This window comes from Cervus elaphus, chromosome 12, assembly GCF_910594005.1.
Source record: "Cervus elaphus chromosome 12, mCerEla1.1, whole genome shotgun sequence".
Lineage (NCBI taxonomy): Eukaryota > Metazoa > Chordata > Mammalia > Artiodactyla > Cervidae > Cervus > Cervus elaphus.
The window spans coordinates 42,979,349-43,006,303 of NC_057826.1; the positions used below are offsets into that span (position 1 = coordinate 42,979,349).

The window sequence follows — 26,955 nt, forward strand, 5'->3', positions numbered from 1 at the left end:
ATATGCTAGCAAATTTGGAAAAACTCAGCAGTGGCCACAGGACTGGAAAAAGGTAAGTTTTCATTCCAATCCCAAAGAAAGGCAATGCCAAAGAATGTTCAAACTACCACACAATTGTACGCATCTTACATGGTAGCAAAGTAATGCTCAATATTCTCCAAGCTAAGCTTCAATGGTACATGAACCGAGAGTTTCCAGATTTCAAGCTGGATTTAGGAAAGGCAGAGGACCAGAAATCAAATTGCCAATATCTGCTGAATCATCGAAAAAGCAAGCAAGTTCCAGAAAAGCATCTACTTCTGCTTTATTGACTTATGCCAAAGCCTTTGACTGTGTGGATCACAACAAACTGTAGAAAATTCTTCAAGAGATGGGAATACCAGACCACCTGACTTGCCTCCTGAGAAATCTGTATGCAGGTCAAGAAGCAACAGTTAGAACCAGACATGGAACAAAAGACTGGTTCCAAATTGGGAAAGGAATATGTCAAGGCTGTATACTGTCACCCTGCTTATTTAACTTATGCAGAGTACATCATGCAAAATGCCAAGCTGGATGAAGCACAAGCTGGAATCAAGATTCCTGGGAGAAATATCAATAACCTCAGATATGCAGATGACACCACCCTTATGGCAGAAAGCGAAGAACTAGAGAGCCTCTTCATGAAAGTGAAAGAGGAGAGTGAAAAAGTTGGCTTAAAACTCAGCATTCAGAAAACTAAGATCATGGCATCTGGTCCCACCACTTCATGGCAAATAGATGGGGAAACAGTAACAGACTTTATCTTTGGGGGCTCCAAAATCACTGCAGATGGTGACTGCAGCCATGAAATTAAAGGACGCTTAAAAAAATAAAATAAAAAAAAAAAGACGCTTGCTCCTTGGAAGAAAAGCAACCTACACAGCATATTAAAAAGCAGAGACATTACTTTTCCAACAAAGGTCCATCTAGTCAAGGCTGTGGTTTTTCCAGTAGTCATGTATTGGTGTAAGAGTTGGACTATAAAGAAAGCTGAGCACTGAAGAATTGATGCTTTTGCACTGTGGTGTTGGAGAAGACTCTGGAGTGTCCTTTGGACTGCAAGGAGATCCAACCAGTCCATCCTAAAGGAAATCAGACCTGAATATTCATTGGAAGGACTGATGCTGAAACTCCAGTACTTTGGCCACCTGATGCGAGGAACTGACTCATTGGAAAAGACCCTAATGCTGGGAGAGATTGGAGGCAGGAGGAGAAGGGGATAACAGAGGATGAGATGGTTATATGGCATCACCAACTCAATGGACATGAGTTTGAGCAAGCTCCAGGAGTTGATGATGGACAGAGAAGTCTGATATGCTGCAGTCCATGGGATCGGACACTACTCAGCGACTGAACTGACTAACTAAAATCTAACCAGCTCAAAATAGGAATGGTGTCATGGTATCAAGTAATCTTGGTAAAGATTAATGGAAATATCTTTCTTATGAGCCTACTATGTTCAGAATGTTGAGAAACTAAATATTTAAGAACATTAGAACAGCATAATTGTAATATAATACTCCTTTTACTTGAAGATACATGTTAAAATGTTGGGAACCTTTTTACCTCTTTTTCTTGAAATGTCACAAATGACACTTGAAATGACAGTTGAAAAGTGTCGCTGAGGCATAGACCAAGGGTGAAGGACAGTATTCATCCAGCTCTTTCTCAGTCTTGAGAATGTTGGAACACATTTTGACTGGTGATTATTTCTCATCTTCTTTTTATACACATTGAGTATTCTGTCTCCAGGATAGATAAGGCTTAGAGCCTGGCCATGGATTTGACACTTAGAGGACTATTTGACACTTAGAGGTCCACTTATTTGGACCCAGTTTTCCATATTTCTTACTGACTCTCACTTTACTTTGCTTTACTAGGAGTCTTCCTCCCCACTTCTAATATCACACTTCCCCCTTGCCTAGCCTAGCCTAAGACTCCCCCCCCTCCCTCATTTTCTCTTATTTCATAGATTGGAGTCTATTGTACCTTCTACACTCACTCCAGTGCACCATCAAAGAATTCCTCCATTCGAGCCACTGATGCCCACAGTTTGGGTTCCTCCTCTCCTTGAAGAGCACACCTGTACTCTCAGTTGGCCCTTAGGGTGGACATCTCTTCTTTCTGGTGGTTTCCCTTCCTCACCCTTGGGTTTTCTTCTCAAGAATCTCCTATGCCCTGCTCTGCTTAACTTACCAAAGGTGAATTTAACTGATTGCCTTAAACTAAGGGTTTCTCACAAACTTCCCAGCTTCTTTATTCACAGTTACCTTAGCCTTCCAGAAAACTTACTATAGTCACTCTTTTCTGAAAGATGCTTCTCTCATCTTGCTGAGTACATGATTTCCTTGTGGAGAAAAGGCAGATCTGATTCCTTAGTTAAACCAGAAAGATCATAATTATAAACTGCCTAAATCAATCAGCAGGATTATGTAACTGGCAGTAGGCAGTTGTTTTCCACTAACTTCAGAATAAAGACTCTCTTTTTATGCTCAAATTTCGTGAGTTGTAAATGTCATTTATAGACCTCTAGAAAGTGGTCTTCTCAGCCCAGTAGACTGGGCTACTTAAATTAGTCATGCAGATGCAGGCATCCCCTTTGCAGACTGGTCACTGTATCTCTTGAATGATTTCACTCACTACTCCTTTGGAGTGAGGAGTTAGCTCGATGGACTGTTCATCGTTCATGTTTTATAGAAAACTTTCCCTGAATAAACATACCTGCTCTGAATATTCTTTTCCCTCCAATGTGTCTGTATATAATTTACATACCACAGAATTTTGATTTTTGTTGTTCCAGAATCTTGCACTGTGAGGCTCTAATATTAGGTTTTTCATTTTAATTGATTTAAGCTTGTTATATCCTCTTGAATTGCCTGTTTTGTCATTATTAAGTGACCTTCTTTATCCCTGGTAATGTTCTTGCTCTGAAATCTACTTTATCTGATATTAATATAACCAATATTGCTTTCTTTTGATTAGTTTTAGCATAGTATATCCTTTTCTATTTGTCCTGTCAGTTCTTTGTTCCTTTTCCTCTTTTTTTTGTTTCATATCTTCTGTGACTCTGCTGCTTAGTCACTTCAGCCGTGTCCGACTCTGTGCGACCCCATCCCTGGGATTCTCCAGGCAAGAACACTGGAGTGGGTTGCCATTTCCTTCTCCAATGCATAAAAGTGAAAAGTGAAAGTGAAGTCGCTCGGTCATGTCTGACTCCTCGAGACCCCATGGACTGCAGCCTACCAGACTCCTCCGTCCATGGGATTTTCCAGGCAAGAGTACTGGAGTGGGGTGCCATTGCCTTCTCCTCTACATAACCTTTAGAACATATGAAACATATGAACGTATGCAATATAGTAACTATTTTAATACCCTTACCTGCTAATTTTATCATTTGTCATTGCCAAGGCAGTTCTAATACATTGATTTTTTTTCCTCTTCCTTATGGATTGAATTCCCCTACTTTGCATGCTGGTAATTTTTATTGAATGCCAGACATTATGAATTTTAAATTTTTGACTGCAGGATATTTGACCTACAAATAGTTCTTGAGTTTCATTCTGAAACATGATTAAGTTACTTGGAAACAATTTGATCCTTTGGGGTCTTGCTTTTTAAGATTTGTTAGGTGGGACTAGAGCTGTGTTCAGCTTAAGGCTCATTGTTTCTCCACTGCTGAGGCAAGGGAGATCCTTCTGAGTTCCCTACCCAGTGCACCGAAGAAATAATGCTTTTGAACTGTGATGTTGGAGAAGACTTGAGAGTCCCTTGGACTGCAAGGAAATCCAACCAGTCCATCCTAAAGGAAATCAGTCCTGAATATTCATTGGAAGGACTCATGCTGAAGCTGAAACTCCAATACTTTGGCCATCTGATGCGAAGAACTAACTCATTTGAAAAGACCCTGATGGGAAAGATTGAAGGCAGGAGGAGAAGGGGACGACAGAGAATGAGATGGTTGGATGGCATCACCGACTCAATGGACGTGAGTTTGAGTAAACTCCGGGAGCTGGTGATGGACAGGGAGGCCTGGCATGCTGCAGTCCATGGGGTTGCAAAGCGTCGGACATGACTGAGCAACTGAACTGAACCCAGTGCCCTGTGAATTATGAGGTTTTCCAGTCTGGTCAGTGGGAGAACATTCTATGCCCAGCCCTGCGTGAGCCTGTGCACTGTTATTTCTAATCTTTTCAGTGTTTTTTTGCCTTGGCCCAAGGTAGTTTCACCACTCACATGTGCTCATCTGTACTCTGCTGAATGTTAAAAGGCAGCCCTCTGCAGATCTCCAGAATGTGTTCTCTGCGTAAGTCTTCCCTCTCTGACGCTCTGTCCTGTGAACACTGGCTGCCCTCGTCCTTCTGGGCCTCGGCTGCATCTCCTCGGTTCAGAGTGCCCCGTGCTCTGCCTGGTTACCCCTGTGCCGCAGCCTGGGCTCTCTTCTCCGGGCGGTAACCTGGGCAGTCATGGCGCTCACTCTGTTTCTCAGCTCTCAGGAATCACTGTTCTTTTTTGCCTGATGATCAGTGTCTGCAAAACTTCCTCCTTATATTTTGCCCATTTTGGCATTCAGTCATGGGTAAATCCTGACCCTATTCCTCCATGTTGGCCAGAAACAGAAGACTCCAGAATCACATACTATAGATACATGATTTCCTCAACTAGAGTATAAGCTCCTCAAAGTAAAGAATCTCTTATTTTTCCTTATGCTGTCTTTCTGGCTCACTGTCTAGTCTATACAAGCTCACTAAGCATTTGTTGAATAAAGAGGCATTTATTGGGACTTCCCTGGTGATCCAGTGGTGGGAAATCTGCCTGCCAGTGCAGGGGACATGAGTTTGATCCCTGGTCCAGGCAGATCCCTCATGCTGCGGAGCAGCTAAACCTGTACACCACAACTACTGATCCCTCACGCCCTAGAGCGTGTACACTGCAAGAAGAGAAGCTACCACAATGAGAAGTCTGTGCACTAGACCCAGTACAGCCAGAAATTAAATAAATAAATAAAAATTTTAAAAAATGACCAAAGATCCCTGAAGAAGGGAATGGCAACCCACTCCAGTATTCTTGCCTGGGAATTCCCATGGGCAGAGGAGCCTGGCAGGCTACAGTCCATGGGGTCAACATGACTGAAGCAACTAAGCATATTCACTTTTTACATTTCCGTATTTCTTGAAGTTCTTTTTTCTACCAAGTATTTGCTACCTATGTAATTTAAAATCAAAATAAAATATTCTGCTTCTATTAAAAAAAAAATGACCAAAGAAAGAGGCATTTATTGGTGATCATATTGTAATATTGAGCAGGTGTCATGGGTGCTACTGGGTCAAAACAAAAATTCCTCTCCAGAATCTGTCCCCTGGTCCTTTGATTTGTTTGATTTCAGGTTTGTACACTTCCTGTCAAAAAGCTGTCCCCAAATCCCCTATGGACATTATAGTGGCCGAGTCCCCTTAAATCTTTTCTGGAACAGTGTAGCTTATAAACATACATGTAGTAAAATTAGCTAGGGCCTTTCTCAATAGAAATGAAACAACTAAGAGATGACTCTGTTTCTGTTTATTGTACTTTTTGTATACTGAGCAAGGATGGGACCATGACAAAGAATACTTAACATTCTGGTAGTTGTAACTTGATATCAGAGAAGAAGAGATGAGGACTTTTGAAGAACGGTCCTGGCAATAAAATTGTTAATATGGTTCGTAGTATTTTACTGATTTTTTTGGAACAATAACAAGGGTCTTGGCAAAATATTCCTTTTTTTCTTTTCTCCTCTTGGCACAAACACAGTCTGGATAAATGCCTACATTTAAGCTACTATTATATAAATTCTTATCTTGGTTTCTTCTATTTCCTTAGCTGACATTTTGTAGTTGCAGAAACCTTACTGAGCTATTTTAACATTCTTAGCAACCAAGAGTCATAGCCCTGCTTTTGTTTTATTGCATTTGGGAGTGGCGAGAGATTTTTTATGATCTTATCATTCCTTATTTTCATATTTTGCTACAATGTAAAGAACTCTAATTTCAGTTTTTAAAAAACCTAGTTTTAGACATTGCTTTGTTAAATAAGGAAATTAAAGTCGCTAGATAGAATGCTATGTACTGAAGAACAGAAGTAAAGAGCCATTTTTTTAGACATTGTATTATCTCAAATAAATTCAGATATTAAAAGTTAGAAGTCAGGGCTTTCTGACCATACTTCAAGGAGAGAAAAAGTAAAATTAGTACAGATTACTCATCCTAATCTTTTCAGGGCTGTAATCATACAGATTACCACTTTATCAACATGAGAAGTTAAAAAGGAGAACCATATAGGGAGCATTTTCAAAAATATCCATGCCTAGCCAATCTTCATTTTCTGAATTAAAGAATCATGGATATAGACACTTGGGACTTCATGGTTTTCAGTACTCCATGATTATATTTGGAAAGTGCTCTCTATCTCTCTCACATAGACATGCAAGAAATTCCCGAGAAAATAAGAATAAAGAATTAACATGGGTCTATTGTGTTTACTGTATACCAGTTGCTTTATATGTGTTAAACCATTTTATCAGAATGAGATTGAGAATCCATGATTTGAAAAAACACATCAGAAGGAAGATGATCATAATAAAATCGTATATTAATGAAGTTTGTTAACAGATGGTTTTGGATAAAAGTAGTATCAAATTTTTGCATTTCCCTACCCACTGCAAACACACACACACACACATACACACACACACACACACACCCCTCTACACCCCTACATAATAAGTGTACATCGAATAAAAGCTGAGCATTTCACTCATCCTGTAAGATGTTGAGGGCACATATCACATTAATTGTTATAATGGAGATCTATTTATCAGCATCTCTTAGTAATTAAGATTTGTAACTTAAAATCTCATTTATATGAGACTAAATTAACACCCTTGTTTAGAAAGGCATTTTCTGTTAACATGGAATTAAGCAGTTTGTTAACTATGTATTTCTCAGAAAACAGCTGTTTTGACACACTGTCTGGCTGAATGTGTCTCAGAAAATTACCTGTTTTTTTTAAAATCTTTATAGTTTAGGGGGCCAAATATAAATTTACTCAAAAAAAAAAAAAAGCCCTTATTTAATACATCAGCCCCTTCAGTTCAGTTCAGTCGCTCAGTCGTGTCCAACTCTTTGTGACCCCATAAACTGCAGCACGCCAGGCCTCCCTGTCCATCACCAGCTCTCTGAGTCCACCCAAACCCATGTCCATTGAGTCAGTGATGCCATCTAACCATCTCCTCCTCTGTCATCCCCTTCTCCTGCCCTCAATCTTTCCCAGCATCAGGGTCTTTTCCAATGAGTCAGTTCTTCGCATCAGGTGGCCAAAGTATTGGAGTTTCAGCTTCAACATCAGTCCGTCCAATGAACACCAAGGACTGATCTCCTTTAGGATGGACTGGTTGGATCTCCTTGCAGTCCCTTAGTGTTTTTTTAAAAAACATCTTTATTAAGATGCAACCCATATCATAAAATTTACCCATGTAACTATACAACTCGATGGTTTTTAGTACATTCACAGAGTTGTGCCACTATCAGCACAGTCTTAAGTTGAGAACGTTTTTATTATTCCTGAATGAAACCTTAAACCATGAGCAGCCAGTCTCTACTCCTCACTGAAACGCTCCAGCCCTAGGAGACCACTCATCAACTTTTTCTCTAAATTTGCCTGTTCTGGACATTTCAAATAAATGGAATCATACAATATGTGTTTGTGACTGATTTCCTTCACTTAGCCTCATGTTTGGGTTGGGAGTTTCATCTGTGTTTTAGCATGTATCAGTGCTTCATTCCTTTTTATATGGACCAATAATATTTCATTGTATGGAAACACATGCTTTGTTTATCCATTCTTCAGTTGATGAACGTTTGGATTGTTTCAACTTTTTAGCTCTTACTAATAGTGCTGCTGTGAACATTTATGATTCCCAGGTGGCTCAGTGGTAAAGAATCCACCTGCCAATTCTGTGGGTTCCATCCCTGGGTCGAGAAGATCCCCTGGAAGAGGAAATGGCAATCGACTCCAGTATTCTTGCTGAGAAAACCGTGCAGTCACAGAGTCGGACATGACCGAGCGACTGAGCACACAACCTGCTTTCCGTTTTCCTGTGTACAAGTTGCTGTTTATACCTACTAGTGAAATTGCTGGGTCATAGGGTGACTGCTTTTTTTAATAATTTGAAGAACTGCCAAATTGTTTTCTAAAGTGGCTGCACCATTTTACATTCCCACCACCAGTATTAGGGTTCTGATTTCTCTGCATCCTAGTCAACTCTTGTCTTTTTGATTATAGCCATCTTTGTAGCTATAAAGTGGTAACACTCATTGTGGTTTTGATTTGCATTATCCTAATGACTAATGATCGAAGAAGACAATGGCAACCCACTCCAGTACTCTTGCCTGGAAAATCCCATGGACAGAGGAGCCTGGTGGGCTGCAGTCCATGGGGCCTCGAAGAGTTGGGCACGACTGAGCGACTTCAGTTTCAATTTTCACTTTCATGCATTGGAGAAGGAAATGGCAACCCACTCCAGTGTTCTTACCTGGAGAATCCCAGGGATGGCAGAGCCTAGTGGGCTACCGTCTATGGGGTTGCACAGAGTCAGACACGGCTGATGTGACTTAACAACAACAATAGCAATGACTAATGGTATTGAGCATTTTTTCATGTGCTCTTAGACATCTGATATCTTCTTTAGATAAATGTTTCTTCAAATCCTTTACCTATTTTTAAATTGATGTCTTTTTACTCCTGATTTTTGTCAGTCAATAAATATTTGATTTATTACTGATAAATATTCTTTGTATATTCTAGATTTTTTACCAAATATGTGATTTGAAATTGGTTTCTCTCATTCCAGAGCTTGTCTTTTCACTTTCTTGGTGGTGTCAATTGCCCCACAGAAGTTTTAGATTTTTATATAGTCCAATTTATTTTTCCTTTTGTTGCTTGTACTTTTGTCTTATATCTAAAAAATCACTAATTCAAGGTCATGGAGATTTACTCTTTTTTTTTTTTTTTTAGTGTTACGGTTTTAGCTCTGATATTTAGATCTGTAGTTCATTTTGAATTATTGTTTTTGTATGATATAAGATATAAGGGTCCAACTTTGTTCTTTTTCTATTGTCCCAACACCATTTGTTGAAAAGGCAACTCTTGCTCAATTGAATTGTCTTGATATCCTTGTATTGATAGAAATTCAACTGACCACAAAGAGTTCTGAACTCTGTTTCATTGATGTAAATGTCTTTCCTTGTACATCAAAACGCTATCTAATTATAATAACTCTGTATTAAGTTTTTCAATTGGGAAGTGTGAATCCTTCAGCTTTGTTCTTCTTTTTCAAGATTATTTGGCTATTCTGGGTTCCTTAGATTTCCATATGAATTTTAGTGTCACATTGTCCGTTTCTGCAAATAGCTGAGATTTGTTCAAGGGATTGTTTAAGTCCAAATCAATTTGGGGAGGACCCCTTAGGTTTTGTATTCATAATACTAAACTTAAGTTCTACGTGTTTTATCCTTCCTTAGAAATATTTTCTTTTAGTTTTCTATAAGATTTTACACATACTCATTAAAGTATAATTCTTACAGTGTATCCATGTTAAACTAATCGTGAAGAAATATGAAGTGATTATTTTTTGTATTGTTAAAAGCACAGAACTGTATAAACTAAATACTGCTACAGCAAAAAATCTCTACATACAGAGGAGTTATGTAGAGGAGTATCAGAGGAGGCATCAAATTATTTCACAGCTGTGTAAATTAAGCAAAATTCTGTCACAGAATTTCCCTAAGTCCTTGGAAATTTTGTTTTGCTTTGTTGTTTTTTCTGATGAGATGCATTTTGTATTTGTAAGTATTAGCAAAGGTTTTGGGGGGGAAAATAGATATGAATAATGCCTTTATGGCCTGTAGGTAAGGATTACAAAAATAAACATTTTATAGTTTTGTAACGCTTTAGATTCCATTGGTCCCTAGAATAAGATGTGGGCAGCTTTTATGTAGTTTTGTTTACCAAGTGAATACCATAATCCAGTGGTTCTTGACATTGGCTGCTATGCATTAGAATTCCTAGAGAGCTTTTGAAAATCCAGATGTCCCAGATAGCACATCAGACCAATTAAATCAGAATCTCAGTGGGTGGGGCAGGGTGTTGGGACTTGGACGTCAGAATTTATCAAAATTGTCCAGGTAAGTCATTTGAAAGTCCCAATAAGATTTTGATCAGGAAAATACAGTTATCCTAAAGCGACAATTAAGGCATGCCATCTGAATTAAATGCCACTTTGTTACATCAGCCACTGTGAAAAGTGTTATGGAATTATCAGGATGTTATGATTTGGATTTGCCTTTGCCTGTGGACTAATGATAAAAGATTATCTAATAATCACCAGAATTCCAAAATTTGATCCTAAGAAGATTAATTATGTTCTACCATATAGATAGGGATTTGAGTTGAAATGTACATTGCTGAAGGGTTAAGTTTGATAAACCACCAGTTTATTGGAAAAATGACTGGGTTGAGAGTTTGGGAACCCGTGTTCTTGTGCTCACTCTGCTGTGTAACTTTGAACCCAGGGTATTTAGGTTATAGTTTATACAATGAGGTAATTGAGCTGGAGGCGATCACCGAATTATTTATTCAGAAAATTGAATTGCCTGTTGTGAGCAAGGCAAGAATGTGGGGATGGAACAGAACATTGCAAAGCTCAGAGAGGACAGACGAACATGCCAAATGTGTAAGTGTAGCCATAGTGAAACGTTCAGGGAACTCGGGGAGCACAGTGCTTCCTCTGGTTCAGTATTGGGACAAATGTGATAGTTTTCTGTTTAACAACCATTCCCAAATCCTTTCTTCCTTGCTGGCAGAATCCATCTCTGAAATAAACTGAAAAGGCCAGATGTTTCTTTTTTAGCTACCCTTGCAGGGGAGCATGGCCCCAGTGCTGGTCAGTGAGACCAGCGGAGGAATCTGTCAGTTTTCCTTAACAAAAGTTAGCAGTTGAGAAAATTCCCTTCCTTCCTGTCATGACCTTGCTGCATGAGGATGTGATATGTAGTGATACAAAGATCATCTTAAGACTAATGGCCTGAGAATAAAGGCCTCCATGCTGGTTATAGTCAAAGAGAAAATACAGCCTGAATTTTTTATGTCAACACTGAGCTACTAAACTAAACCTTCAGCCACCTCCCTGTGGAGTTATTAAATGAGATAAAAATACTTAGTGTTTGAACCCTTGGTGCTTTGAGCGTGATCTGTAGATCATTAGTCATCTGGGAGGCTGATTAGAAATACAGATTCTTAGTGATTGCGTCAGACCTACTGCATGAGTCTGAACTTTAATAAGATCACTAGATGGATGACGTGCACGTTAAAGCTTGCGAAGCACCAGTTTAAACCACTTTGAATTGGGTATTCTGTTATATGCAGTTGAAAGCTTCCTTACTAATATAAGTACATTATAGTTTGCTGAAAAGACTTCTGATTTAGATGTAGGAAGTTGCAAGAGACTTCTTATTCTCACTAAAACAAGCAATATAAACTACGTAATACAAGATCAAAGATCTTAAGACACATGTGGCCCATAATCAAGAAGACAGTCAATAGAAGAACCAGAGATGATCCAGATATTGGTGTTATGAGTGAGAAACTTTGTGACAGAAATACCAGATCTGGTGGACAAGGTGCACCACATGTATTAACAGATGAGGAATTTTGGCAGAAACGTGAAAACTTTTTTTTTTTTAAATAAGAAACGGAAATACTAAAAAATAAGAAATATAATATCAGAAATTAAGATAGTTTAGATGGGCTCAGCTGAAAATACCTGACAAGCTTTGGCCAGATTCCTGGGAGCAGTGTGCATGGGAGGCTTCCTTATGAGTTTACATAAGTAAACATGTGAGTTTCCTTATGAGTTCCTTATGATTGCTGTTTACCTTGAACAAGAATTATACAACACTCACTGCCCTGATTATTAAGCCCACAAATATTTCTTTTGATAGAACACTGCATAGATTTTCCAGGCCACTTGGCCTCACATATTTTCCTGGTAATTTTCTAATAGAAAAGAAAATAATTGAACTTCTGTGAAGACACGCCTATGAAGGCCTTCCTAGATTACTTAGTTACAATTTTTACCTCTCTCAGGAAGTAAATGAGAGGCAGTCTTGGTAACTTGGTCCTACTGTGTGTAAGTATATCTTATTTGGTCAGCTTGTGCTGCAGTTATATCATTATTATTTTCCATTCCCTTCCCATTTTCAATTTTTCATTGAACATATGGTAATAAAATATCAAATTTTCACATACCAAGTACTATGGGTTTCTAGAAGAACTATTTTCTTTTTTTTTTTTTTTTTTCGAAGAACTATTTTCTTAAGTAACCTTGTTACTACCCTTCAAGGCTTAGAACAGTGCCAGAAGGTTTCAGGTGATCACTCAGTACATACAGAAATCTCTTTTCAATTAGAACTTAAATTTTTGGAAGTTGTTTAAAATGTTTTATTTTATTTTTGGCTGCATTGGATCTTCATTCCTGTGCAAGGGCTTCCTCTGGTTGGGGCAAGTGGGGCTACTCTTCCTTGTGGTGCACAGGCTTCTCATTGCAGTGGCTTCTCTTTTTTTTTTTTTTCCTTCATTTATTTTTATTAGTTGGAGGCTAATTACTTTACAATATTGTAGTGGTTTTTGCCATACAGTGACATGAATCAGCCATGGATTTACATGTGTTCCCCATCCCGATCCCTCCTCCCGCCTCCCTCCCCATCCCATCCCTCTGGGTCTTCCTTGTTGCAGAGCCCAGGCGCTAGGGCTCAAGGGCTTCAGTAGTTGTGGTGTACAGGCTTAGCTGCTCTGTGCCATGTGGCATCTTCCCCAACACTGAACACGTGTTCCCTGCATTGGCAGGCAGATTCTTAACCACTGCACCACCGGGGGAGTCCAAATTTTTGGAAGTTAAATTGCCTCAGCCATCCCCCAAGGGACTCTAGCAGTTCTTTGCTTAAGAATAAGAAAGTGAATTGTTTTATTTCCTTAATCTGTTTATAGATTTTTTATGATTTAGTTTTTTCTTTAAATATTTGTAGAGTAGCTCATTATTACTCCAAAAAGAGCCTATTTTACTTTCACAAATGGGAAAATTTCTCAGTTCTTTTTTTTTTTTAAATTCTGACTCATGGCCAGAATATTGCATTGGAAACATAAGTACATACTGAAGATGAAACAGAATTATTGTAGATGTTAATTTTTTTTGCTTTCCTTATTTATCTTTTAAGAGTCGTTAATAATGAATTGTATTTATTTTGGGGGGTATCACCAATTAAAAATGCTGTGATGGCTTCAGGTGAACAGCAAAGGGACTCAGCCATACATACATATGTTGTAGATGTTAATCTTGACTTTTTATTTCAGCTTCAGTTGTACATACTTCTAATAATTTCTTTTAGAACAAAATGGTAATGAGTTACTAGCAGTAATAGTGAAATTAACAAACTGCTTTGTTTTGCAGGGAAAATATTTATCCCCAAACAGAAACCTGTACAGACTTTTACAGAAGAAAAAGTATCTCTTGATCCAGAACTAGAAGAAGCTTTGACAAGTGCTTCTGATACAGAATTGTGTGACCTCGCAGGTATCTCCTAAAATAAATTAATTTGTGAGTGAGAATAAAGGGGGAAAATGCCAACACATACCTGTATTCACTATACAAATGCTGGCTTTTCCTAGCGAAGTGGTCCTGAATATGTAACCATGTATTTGGCTTTGTTTTTAACACTATAAATCTGACATATAGGATTTTGTTTCTTTAAATTCTCTTAACGATGAAATTTTAATGTTAATGGAATTTATTGATTATTGGATGTCTTTTTTCCCCGTTCTTGCCATCTTTGAAAGTCTTTGTAAAAGACTTTCATCAGCCGGTGCTCAGCTAAAAGCTGTCTCCAAGGTCAACTAGTATCCCATTTTATCAGAAGACCCGGAAATGGGTAACTGGAAATTAGATAAAATAGTCGGTCCTGAGCTATAATCCCACTTTCCTAACTTTTCTGAAATTAGATGGAACTCCAAACCTCCCTTCATTACCCATTTCTTATCTGGACCAGTGTCTAGCCCCAGCTACCTCCACCCACACCCATTTTCCTAGATAGAAAAATATGCAAGGGAAGATCTTAGTACCAAATAACCCCAAGAATTAACCAGAGAAGGACAGTCAGGGTGTGGTACCACACCTGGAGCCAGGTATCTTATTGCCTGGGGGGCTGAGGACTAATGCATTTGTAAATAGTACATTCATCAGAATGGAATGGGCCAGTACAGTTGTAGCTTCTGCCTCATTTGTGCAAACGGGCCGCAAAAACAAAACCAAATTTATTTCTAGTCCTAAAGAGATGTGATTTTAATCTTAAATGTGAGAATTCAACTGTACTTTTTAGTAATCTGCTCTCAGCTGAAGTACAAATGTAAGTTAATATTAAGAGTCAAGGTTAAGTTGAAAAATCTTTTTTATCGCATTCTGTTTGGAGAAACTTGGTGAGAAGGGTAGATGGATAGCAGTAGATCATTTCCATTTTCTTTCTTGGCCACCAGATGGAGCTAAGCACAGGTTTACATTTAGGGTCAAGCTGGCTCCAGCTGTGTCTAAATTCAGAAGTGGGGAGAAAGTACAAGGGTATTGATGAGAAAGAGATTGTAGGGGATTTTTTTAATCATGTTGTCTCCTTTTTTGGGCTACAAAATGTGTGTTTAATTGAATGTGAAAATGTCCAGAGAATATTAAAATCGTTGATAGAAATTTGGGGTATAAAATAATGTTCTTTTTCTATATTTATAGCTATTCTTGGGATGCACAATTTGATAACGAATACACAGTTCTGCAACATAGTGGGAAGTAGTAATGGTGTCGACCAAGAACATTTTTCAAGTAAGAACTTATAACGCTTTGTGAATTCTAATCTTTTGTTAATTATGTTTTGTTTCCTCCATGTAATAACTTCAGTATTTGCATGCCAAATGTTACGTATGTGTACTAGAATCCTGAGATTCCAGTTATATGGTATTGACAATAGAAAATCATTGAAAGTAGAATATTAAATATTGTATGCTTACTGTGTCAGCAGACATAATAGGAACCACTCTCACCTTACTAAATAATGCTAATGGTAAATGCTATAAAAACCAGTCAAACTTGGCTTTAATTGACATTTTGTTTTCAGTGTTCCTGATTTTCAGGAAATCTACAACAGTGCTGACAAAGAAACTATATTATAAAATCAGGTTCAGGAGAAGGCAAAGAATTCTTCAGACCCTAAACCTTTTTGTCTGACGCAATGTTAGACAGACTAAAGCAAAGCTTTTTAAAAAAATTTATGTATAAGACATTTTAAAACTACCGAAATAATGCATATTGTGTAGTAAATTCTAAGTAAGTGTCTCTATTCACAGCCATCCTGCCTTCTACTTCCTACACCACCACCCCATCCTTAGCCATGACTATTAACTATTTGGAATGTATCCTTCCCGACTTTGTGTTATGCTTATATAAATTTACATATGTACACATGTTATAAATGATCTTTTCTTTTCTTTTACAAAAATGGGATCATACAAGAGGCATTTCTTGTTACTTAAGTTTTCAGTAATAATTCTGCTGGCTAATTTTTTTTTTTAATGCTTATCATGGACCATGTTCCTCTGTGCACAGCTCTTGAATGTAAATTGTTCTCAATTCTCACAACAGTTCTACGAACTATTATCTCTAATTTGCCTGTGAAGGAGCTGAAGTTTTATTTATTTATTTATTTTATATCATTTATTTCTATCAATTCTGCTTCCCATGTCCTAAGCAGGTAAGTCAAGTTCTCCAAACATGTTACCATCGTGAGTGAGATTTCTACCTTTAACAATCTAATAAATCATATTTTCATCTACGAGTATCACCCTCCAGATATGGTGACTCAGGGTCAAGATATGGAGACACACTTGCAGTTTAGCAGATGAATTTCTAGCCAATCATTATCTGAGTCTGGAAAGTCTTTTCTTTTTTTTTTCCACTTATTTTTATTTGTTGGAGGCTAATTACTTTACAGGAGCTGAAGTTTTAGAATGATGAAACTAGGTTTAATATCCCACGAACTTGGTGGTGAGGATTTTAATCTATGCTATGTAATATATCGCTTAGCAACATATCACATTTCCTAGTGAGTGCATATAGATTTACCTTATTCAAACATCTTTATAACATTCTATTTTATGAATGTTCTATAATTGGCCATTCTCCTATTTTGTTTTTTTTTTTTTTGCTCTTTATTGTAGAAATGTTCAAGCACATATAATAGAAGAGGGAATAACATATCCATTATCCAGCTTCAACTGTTTTTCACATCTTGGCAGCTCTGTTTTGTCCACCTACTGCCTCCCTCCTATCCTTTCTACTTTGTTCCCTGAAATATTTTAAAGCGAATCCTGTTTGTATTACTTCACACATTTCCATATGTGTCTCTCACAAAAGCTCTTCTTGTAATGTAACCACAATGCCATTATCAAACTTAGATTCTTTCATGTTGTCTAATAACCAGTCCATGTTCAGGTTTTACATATTCTCTCAAAAATGTCATTGCACAGCTGGTTTGTTCAAATCAGGATCCAGAAGGGTCACACATTGCATTTGGTTGTCATTTTTTTTTTCAGTTCCTCTTAATTTCTTAACAGTTGTTAATATTTTGTCATATTAGAACTTTGAGTTATGAGATTTTATCATATTATAACTTTATCTTGAACATTGCTGAAAGTAAATGGGATCACCATTTGTGTCAGCTTGTATCAGCAAATATATTTTTGTGATAAAGGTATCTTGTAATACACCAGGAGGCAAGAGGCAGTGAAAATACTCATTTTTGAAGGTTAATACATTGCAAACAAATTAAATGTTGAATTATGTTTGGTACTTATAGTCAGTAAAATTTTATTTCAGTGCTTTGTGTGTCAGCACATAAATGATCTTTTAGAAATTTGGGGAAAGAAACTTATAAATTAGTTCTACTGAATATGTGTGTGTGTTTGTGCTGTGTGTTTCCAAGTTAATATATGCTCTCACTATAATAGTGTCAATCAGTGACATGCTTGCTCTTTCCATTTGTTACTGCAGCTGTGGTAAAAGGGGAAAAGATTCTTCCAGTATTTGATGAGCCCCCAAATCCAACCAATGTTGAAGAAAGTTTAAAGAGGATTAAAGAAAATGATGCTTGTCTTGTTGAAGTTAATTTGAATAATATAAAGGTAGGTGTGATAAGCAGGCAGAAAGCTGTTTTGAGTTGCTTTGACTCAGTTGGATCCAGGCTGAGAGCTGGGTAGTTTTGTTATAGGCTAATCCCTTCTACTTAATGGTAAAGTTTTTACTTTTAGTAGTATGCTAACAGAGATTTCTTCGAATTTAGAAGTTAAGGTATAACAGTATTTTCTGATTTACTTTTTAAAGGCTATCATATATTAATAGATGTCACTATATCTCTTGGGCTTCCAAAGTACTGCCCTCTTCTAAGAGCATTTTAGTCTTTCAGTTTTTGTCTTTTTAATCAGGTCCCTTGATATATAATGTAGATGCCGTGAAATTCTCCCTGTCTAGTGTGCACTTCAGTGAGTTAAAGCAAGTGCATACAATTGCACCACGACCACCACCACCACCACTGGCCGATGTAGAACATGTCACACCCCTGTGTCATCATTCCCTGCCACCAGCTCCAGCCCCTGACAACCGTGAATCTGTTTTCTTTCCATTATCGTTTTGCTTTCTCCAGCGTTTCATATAAATGGAATCATATAGTGTGTAGCTGTTGAGTCTGGTTTCTTCACTTAGCATGACGCTTGTGAGAGTCATCCGTGCTGGTGCGTGTCTCCTCACTGGTTTGCTATTTCGTGTTGCTGAGCAGTATTTCTTTGGATGTGCCGCGGTCTGTGTGTCCATTCACCAGCTGATAGGCTTAAGAGACTTAAGAGTTGCTTCCAGTTTGGGATAATTATAAGTAAAGCCACTATACACATTCACATACAGGTTTTTGTGTGAATTTATATTTTCATTTCTCTTGATTACACACCTAGAAGTGGGCTTTGTGGGATCTTACTGGAATTTTTTTAAATGCAACTCTTCCGTGAAGTAAAGAAAGAAGAAATGAGTAGGGAGAGCATAGGGATAATTAATTACCAAAGAGTAAACTCAAAAGATCTCTTAGGTATTATTAGCCATTGTATAATAGCCTTGTTACAGATTCCTCATTTTAAATGTTAATTTATCTGAAGTGAAGGCAGAGAGAACATCTGGAAATTACAGGAACCTAGGGAATAAGACCTCTGTGCTCTTTCTGTGGGTGTTCCTTCCTATGAGTGGAGGCAGGACAGCCTTGGAAAAAGCTAATGTGCCTAGTTGATCACTTACTTTTTTTTTTTTTTTAATTTAGTTCTCTGTATCTTGGTCTCTAAATTAACAGTAATGATCTGAAAATAACCAGGCTACAGGAAGTTGAAGTCTTGATACTAAGAGGAAAAACAGATGTCTCCTCAAACTGTCTCTTTCCTCATTTCAAGTTAATCTCTCTTAACACCTTATAGCTTGTGACTGAGAACAGTATGTCATCTGCCTCAGAAATCACTATAAGTAGATTCCCACATCTTTCTCTTTGTAGAAAAATGAAAGCATTTTAAATACTCATAATACAAATAATTAAAAAGAATAGTGAGATTTTCTTTAACCTCGTGCTAGAAAAGCAGCGATGTATGCTTTGCTCTATGCCAACAGTTTGTGCAGATGTACCGTACTAGAAAAGTCAGAGATAAAGTGGCTGAGTTGTTAGTTTTCGTTTGTAGGCCAGTGGTTATATGTACATAATTTCTGAGTACATTTTAAGCAAAAGAGAAAGTAGAGATGTCTTTGATTATTGTACTGAATTTACTGAAAACTAAAATGTAATAATGTTTCACATTTTTTCTTTTCTTTTTTTTTTTTTTTTAATGTTTCACATTTTTGTCTTTCAAGAATATCCCAATACCAACCCTAAAAGATTTTGCAAAGGCTTTGGAAACCAACACACATGTGAAATATTTCAGTCTTGCAGCCACCCGAAGCAATGACCCTGTTGCTACTGTAAGTAAGCTGTGACTAATAATATTGAAATTATGACTGTAATACCAGGGTATGTTACAAAGGTGACTAAACTGGTTTTATGAAAAGATTTGCTTTTTTTAATTCACTATACTTCAATAAAAAATAAATTTAAAAATAAATAATTTTAGTGTAGTTTAAAAAATTATGTGTTCTAAGAGCTAGTTAGTAACCATGATGTTCAGCAGTCAATAAAAGCAAGTATCAGTTTAAAAAAATTTTTTTACTCTTTTTTCAATTTCTGATTACTCACTGTTAGGCAATACATTATTTACTATCCTCTTATATTTATTTTTTCCATGTATTTCCCTTCTTTGAAAATTTTAAAACATGAATGGAGTCATTCTGTGTAAGCTGTTCTGCAACTAAAATTTTCACTTTAATATATCTTAGAGGTCTTTTCATATCAGCATATGAGGTTCTAAATCATTCTTTTAAACCTGTAGAGGGTTTCATTTATGGATCTACAGTGTTGGGTTTTTATTGATGCTTTTTATGTGTCTGTTGAAGTGATCATGTGGTTTTTGTCCTTTATTCAGTTAATATATATTACATTGCTTAATTTTTGTATGTTAAATCAATTTTGCATTTCTGGGTGAAGTCCCACTTGACCATGATATAAACCTTTTCTTCTTGACTTTGAGGGTATTAATCCATTTCATTCTCCTTCTACCTGCTTGGACATTCTTCCTCTGGTCCCTAAACTGGTTCCTTCTCATCTCCCCAGCATCTGAACCTCTAAACGGCTCAGAGCTTGGCCCCAGTCCCTGTTCATTTCTTCGTCTACACTCACTTTCCGGGTGATCTCATTCTGTTTCATTGCTATATATTATCCATATATGCCAGTGACTCCCAACATTATTATCTCCAGTTCATATCTCTCCCCTGAACTCCAAACCCATGTTCAGCTTCTCTTTAACAGCTTTACTTTACTTCTCCTTAACAGACGTCTCAGACCGAAATCCCAAACCAGACTCCTGACTTCCATCCCATACTGGCCTCTCTCACACTCTTCCCTCTCTCACTAAATGGAAACATCATTCTTTCATTTGCTCAAGTCAAGATAATAATAATGGAGTGACTTCCCTTTCTCACAACCTTAAATGTACATCCCACTCTGTCTTCAGATATTTCCTTTATATCCAGCCACTTCTCACCACCTTTACGCCCCCCACCCTGGTCCAAGCCACTGTCTTCTCTCATCTGGATTATTACAGTGGCCTCCTAATTTGACTGCATGCTTCCACCTTACCCACCCCAGAGCCAGCTCTTTATACAGCATCACAAGTGACTCTTAAAACTTAAATGATTTCATTCCTATACTCAGAAGGCTCCAGCAGATCCCTGTCTCACTAAGTAAAAAGCAGATTCTTTCAGTGGCCTAGTAAGGCCTTAGCTGAGGAGACTCACCTCCTTTCTTGCTGTTTCTTTCATTTTACTCCAGCTGTACAGCCTCCTTGCTCCTGTCTCCCTAAAGATGCTCCACGTAGTTTCACTTCATCACCTAAGTTATTTGAGTCCTTGCTCAGATGTCACCTTCCAGGGGAGGCCTTTCCTGAGCCCTGTATATAAGATAGCAAGCCAGCTTTTCCCCCAGCACTCCCCATCTACCCTACTTTGCCTTTTTTTCCTCCTCTATAGCCCTTTTTACCATTTGACATTATGTTTTGCTTTCTTATTTATTATCTGGGCCCCCCACTAAAATGTCAGTTCCATGAGACAGAGACTTGTGTGTTTCACTTCAGAGTCTATAGAGCAGTGCCTGTCAAAAATAGGCCATTGGTAACATTTTAATAAATGTGGGTATGGATGGATGGATAAGGAATTTACCTCAGGTCATATGGCCAGGTGTTGCTAATAGGAAGTGCAAGAGTGTAGATACCTGCCCCAAGTTCTTTATAGTGTGGCTGCCCCTGTTGCCTTTAACTTGACTTTAATTTTAAGTTTGATCTTATCCCATGTTCTCTGGAGTTTGGCCTTTCTTTTGACCCCTCTGTAGGGCTGTATTAATAAACTCACATTCATATTCTTCTGTTACCCCCCACCCCAGCCCTTCTCTTTCCCCTTTGCTCACTTACAGGCTTTGCTAATTAATCAATATAGCGTTTATTAAACACTGGGTCAAATGCCTAGCACTGCCATATCCTGTGGGAAGTTGTAATGCAGACAGATGGAAGACACTGTTCTCTGAGGTGGTGAATATTTAGTTGGGCCCTCATGGTTCTTGTGCTCTAGCAGTTCCAGTTATTTGTGTCCTTTCGGTTCTTGCTTTTGAAATTAGTTCATAATTTCCCCTTATTTGCGCTTCACTGTAACCTAGCTGCAGCAGGACCCAAGTAATAAAACTTGTTCCAGAGAGACATTGGTGAAGTTATTCCTACACAGACAGAGAAAGTCGGAGAAACATGGGAGAAAGAAGCAAGAAGCAGAAGCATGAATGAATAGCAGTAGAGAGTGTTACCAATAGAGAATTACACATGACAACAAATTTAAAGTTTGAGACCAAGTACATGTGAAAAGTAAATACATGTGAGATCTCTGAGGTGGCCTGTCAAGCTTAAACAATCTAATAAGAAACATTAAGGCAGCTGTATTGATTTGTGTATTTCTTCAGGCTTGTTCAGTGTTTATTTACCAGGTGCTGTAAACTAATCTCCAACTATTTTCTGTAATTTCCAGGCTTTTGCAGATATGCTAAGAGTGAACAAAAATTTGAAGAGCTTAAATATGGAATCCAACTTTATTACAGGAATTGGGATTCGAGCACTGATTGATGCTTTGAAAGAGAATGAAACCCTGATGGAGCTGAAAATCGACAACCAGGTCGGTGTTCTGCAGCAGCAGCTTTGGAGAAGCTGCAGCCCACACTCCGGGCAGGGCTTGGGGACTCAGGAGGCAGGCAGAAGGAAGGCTTTCCAGGGAGCCCTGGGAAGGCAGAGGCCTGAAAAGGGATGAGAACTTTTGGGGCATCCAGAATCTTAATGTATAGAAAGGTATACAAGCAGCTCTCCCTGGTTGGTCTGTAGAGGATTAAGATGGCTAGTGGTTTTGAACTAGAAGGATTCTTAAAGGTGACAGTCCAGCCTCAAAGTTTTCAGTTCTTAGGTAGCAAGAGCCACATAATAACCTTTTTGTGGCTATAACATATCAGTCCCAGACATGAGGTGAACAGAACAGTTCCTGAAAAACAGAACAGCTTCCGTCCAGCCACATTGGGTGCTGACCCCCTAAGATATCGCTGGATCACCCAGAGCCAGATGCACTTTTCTTTAGAGAAATAGAGAAACACATGTTAGAAATTATTCCATCCAGAGTGTAGTTAACTAAAAATAAAACAACGTATACATTTGACTGAAATACTTCAGTTTATTTTATTTGAAAAGTGACTTCAGTTATTTTTTTAAAATACGTGGTAAATGACTCCCTCAATTCTTCAGCGTAAATAAATTTTGTAGATTATGAAGACAGAATTATATCTTAAAATTTAACCAGAATGCTATTTAATCAATGTTTCTAATCTTTTATTGAGATTTAATTCACATACCATAAAATTTACTTGTTTAAAGTATACAATGGAACGGTTTTTAGTACATTCATAGAGTTATATAACCATCACCACTGCCTAACTCCAGAACACTTCCATCACCCCAAAAAGAGATTCAAACCCACTAGCAGTCAATTCCTATTCACCTCTCCCACCAGCCTCTGGCAGCCACGGATTTACTTTCTGTCTCTATGCATTTGCCTATTTTGGACAGTTCATTTGAGTGGAGTTATGTAATATGCGATCTATTGTGTCTGCCTTCTTTCACTTAGCAAAATGTTCTGGAGGTTTATTCATGTGGTAGTATGTTATCAGTATCTGTTCTTTTTTTATGGTTGAAGAATCTATTATACTTGGATAGTTTCCACTTTTTGGATTGTAGAAATATGTTTCTATGAACATTCAGGTGCAAATTCTTATGAATATGTTTTCATTTCTCATGGGTATATAGCTAGGAGTGTAATTGCCAGGTTACATGATAACCCTGCACTTAACTTTTTGAGGAATAGCTGAATTGTTTTTCATAATAGCTGCACCATTTTACATTCCTGCCAGCCTGTCTGAAGCTCCTAATTTTTCCATATATCTTGCCAATACTTATTATTGTCCATCTTTTTTATTATGATCATCCTAGTGAGTATGAAATGGTATCTCATTGTAATAATCCACATTTTTTTGATGTCTATATGATTATATACTAAACTTATTTTTTTTCTTTTGTATGTTGTAAGAATTGGGAAAATATTTTTAAAGAATCATCATGAACATGAATGTCTTAGATTTGACCTATATTTTGAACTAGCTTATTAATACTATTCTTTATTTCTAATTATTCCAGAGGCAGCAGCTGGGGACAGCTGTAGAATTGGAAATGGCCAACATGCTTGAGGAAAATACCAATATCCTTAAATTTGGATATCAGTTTACTCAGCAAGGACCCCGAACCAGGGCAGCTAATGCAATAACAAAAAACAATGACTTAGGTAAGACATACTTAGCATGAAATCAAAATTCTGAACTGTAATATTAAGCTAATGTATTGGAGAAACTTTGTTTTAATAAGTTTTTACACAGGAATATTACTTGGCCTTTGTTTGTGAAATTTGCAGTTCTTTTAATACTGACTGAATTAGAGTTCAGTTAAATGAAGTTGTAGTGATTATTAGGTTAGTGGGTGAGAACCTACTTTGTAGCTTTTAGTGAAATATGAAATAGTTTTCTACAACAGATATTAAGTTACCTCTTGGAGCTATTAAAACAAAGATTTCAACATTATAGGAAAATTTTGCCCTTTTGATCAAACAAGAAAGTTTCACCCTTTTAGAAATTCAGTTTCACACGGTAATATATAAAATAGTTGTAGTTTTTTAATTTTAAGTTTGGTGTTTCTTATTGAAGGGGCTTCCGTGGTAGCTCAGACCGTAAAGAATCTCCCTGCAACATGGGAGACCCGGGTTCGATCCCTAGGCTGGGAAGATCCCCTGGAGAAGGGAATGGCTACCCACTCCAGTATTCTTACCTGGAGAATTCCATGGACAGAGGAGCCTTGCAGGCTACAGCTCATGGAGTTGCAAAGAATCAGACACAACTAAGCGAGTGACACTTCTCATTGAAATATTTTTTTAAATGCATGCAGAGAATTAAAATACTTTTTTAAAATTAATTTATTTATTTTAATTGGAGGCTAATCACTTTACAGTATTGTAGTGGTTTTTGCCATACAGTCACATGAATCAGCCATGGGTGTACATGTGTCCCCCATCCTGAACCCCACTCCCACTTCCCTCCCTCCCCATCCCATCCCTCAGGGCTGTCCCAGTGCACCAGCCCTGAGCGCCCTGTCTCGTGCATCGAACCTGACTGGCAATCTATTTAAAGGGAGTCACATTCCACTGTGATATAGTTCTTCTGGCTTTAGCCATATTTGAATTTGCATTTTTAAAGATTTCTGGAGCAGAAAAACCTTTAATCCAGATCACTGTGAAAAATATTAGTTCAGACTTTCTGTCCTTTGATGACTCCAGTTTCTCATAGCAGATTTTAGCCTCTTTTTTTTTTAAAAGGGAAATTTGATGTGTGTTGTTTATTTTAGATGTAGTTTGGAAAGTATGCTGATTATTTAGTATTTCTTCATTAGTTAGGTTCTGTTTTTTACACTTCAGGAATTTAATTTTGCCTTTTACAGCAGTGTTTCTCAAGTCTAACTGAACTTCACAGTTAGAAAACCTTAAGGACATATACCTTATTGGCTCTAAAAAGTTAGTTTTTTACTTACTAGGTTATACTTCATTCTAATAATCTATTTTATTTTCTAAGACTTTAAACTTTTGAAGGTCGGGGGCCATGTGTATCTTTTGAATCCACAGCTGTCTTTAAAACCACATCTGACAATAGCAGGTACTTAATAAAGATTTATTAAGTAAAAAAGAAAGTAGTAAAATTTGAATCCTGCTCAAAGTTGAATTTTCTTGTAACTAAGCAGCTTTCCTGGGACACTTTCCCAGAATGGGAGATAGCAGAGACCTCTGAAACCGCCTTAGCTCTCCCGGGATCCCACCAGCATCCTTTTGCCCCAGCCGTCTGTCTCCTGTGTCCCTCCGAGAGGAGGCCCAGCAGCCGTCTGGCAGGAGCGGCACTGTGAGAGGCCGTGGGTGTACAGCCTGCACGTGGAGGGGCGCCCGCCTCTCCAGGCTCAGCGGCTGTGCGCTTCTGCATGCATGTTGTGGCAGGTGCTTTGTCCAGATCTCCCTCAGAAAGGCAGGCCTGATATCAGAGCCAGAGAGACTTTTGGCAGATGGAAGATGCAGGGCACAGATGAAAACAATTTCCTGGGCTGCCTTCTGTCAACACTGAGAAGTTAACGAGTTGTGCATAGGCGTGTGTAAGAGGATGAAGAGCCCATGTGGTCGGACACAAAGCTGAGGCAAATGGCTTTGTGCTGGTAGCTCTCTAGGAAACCGCCTGCCCTCCCCACGCTGTTTCATTCTGGTCCAAACCAGAGCTTCAGACACGGGTCTCAGGCATGAAATGAGAATAAGGACATTCCTGGAGTGAGGAATTGCATGGCTAGAACCTCAGATTTGGGACTAAGCAAGTTATTTATATGCTGAAGACAGCCTGCAGATTTTGAGAATTGACTCTCATAACAGGATGCAGGATCCAGAATAAACTTTGCACAAGTACTTGCTATTTGAAGCTAACAAAATGAAAATAAAATGCTGCCAGTGGATTAAGAGGGAATACTGATAGAAGGCACTAAAGTTACATGGCCAGGAACTTAGATTTCTTTGGGATTTATGTGGAGGTATTTGAGAGCCATTATAGGCCACTCACTGAGTGCGTGATTAAAATGATGCTTCAAAAACACGATTCTTACTACTCTTCTAGAGATGGAGAAGAAATGAGATCAGTTAGGATTTATTGGCAATTGACTAATCATGAAGTATGGAGAACTTATGTGAGTGGAGTGGGTTTTGGAAAGAAATTGCTAAAGAGTTGTGAATAGGGCCAAATTTATTAGTCTTTCATCCACAGGCTGAACTGAGGAATTGCTGAGGTAACACGTGGGCACCAGTGAGGAACAGGGGTCAGGAGTGGCTCTCTGCCTATCTTCCTCTGCTGTCTTGTGCTCACAGCAACAGCAGCCTACCTTCCATCCACCCTCAGCTGGTTTTACTTTTTACCCTGCACTTTGATCTCTGCCTGTAGATCAAGATGGCAAGCCTAAAGACTGTTTTCTTACAAGCATTCTAGTATATGCTAACTGGACAGCGATACCAGAGAACAAGACTTAACAACTTGTACAGCATCTCTGGGGCATGTAATTTTCCTTCACCATGTAAATGGGGCTGTATCCTAGCTTTAGTGTCCCGATTTTGATAATGTCTCCCTCTCTCATTGTTTTCTTAGTCTCAACTTTTCATTGAAATAATCCTACCTACTCGCCATCTCTCCAGCTAAGAAGTATCACGGCTATAACAGCAAAGAGGTTATATGGTGTATGTGCAACATTCGATTGAACTCTGTCTTATGTTCCTATCTTGACACTCACTAACTACGTAATCAGTTTTCTATACTTTGTTCTATCTGTCCTATCAATCTTGTTTTTAATGTGCATTTTTAAAATAACATGGATTTTAACATCTGAAATGGTCTGCCAATAACATCCAAACACTACTGCAATTCAAAATTTTCTTGGAAATGTTCTACT

General features: G+C 38.0%; 1 protein-coding gene across 2 annotated transcripts in view; it reads left to right on the forward strand.

Moving 5' to 3' along the window:
• The window catches only part of TMOD3 (tropomodulin 3), an 86,831-nt gene that overhangs the window by 53,897 nt on the left and 5,979 nt on the right, over positions 1–26,955 (forward strand). Inside the window, exons 4-9 of one of the 2 annotated variants that reach the window (XM_043919169.1) lie at positions 13,559–13,681; positions 14,882–14,971; positions 17,195–17,325; positions 19,076–19,183; positions 21,881–22,024; positions 23,584–23,728. In XM_043919169.1, coding sequence (XP_043775104.1) covers positions 13,559–13,681; positions 14,882–14,971; positions 17,195–17,325; positions 19,076–19,183; positions 21,881–22,024; positions 23,584–23,728 — 741 coding nt within the window. Of the gene's footprint in view, positions 1–13,556; positions 13,682–14,881; positions 14,972–17,194; positions 17,326–19,075; positions 19,184–21,880; positions 22,025–23,583; positions 23,729–26,955 lie in introns of both variants that reach the window. The other variant, XM_043919171.1, reaches the window with a different exon arrangement.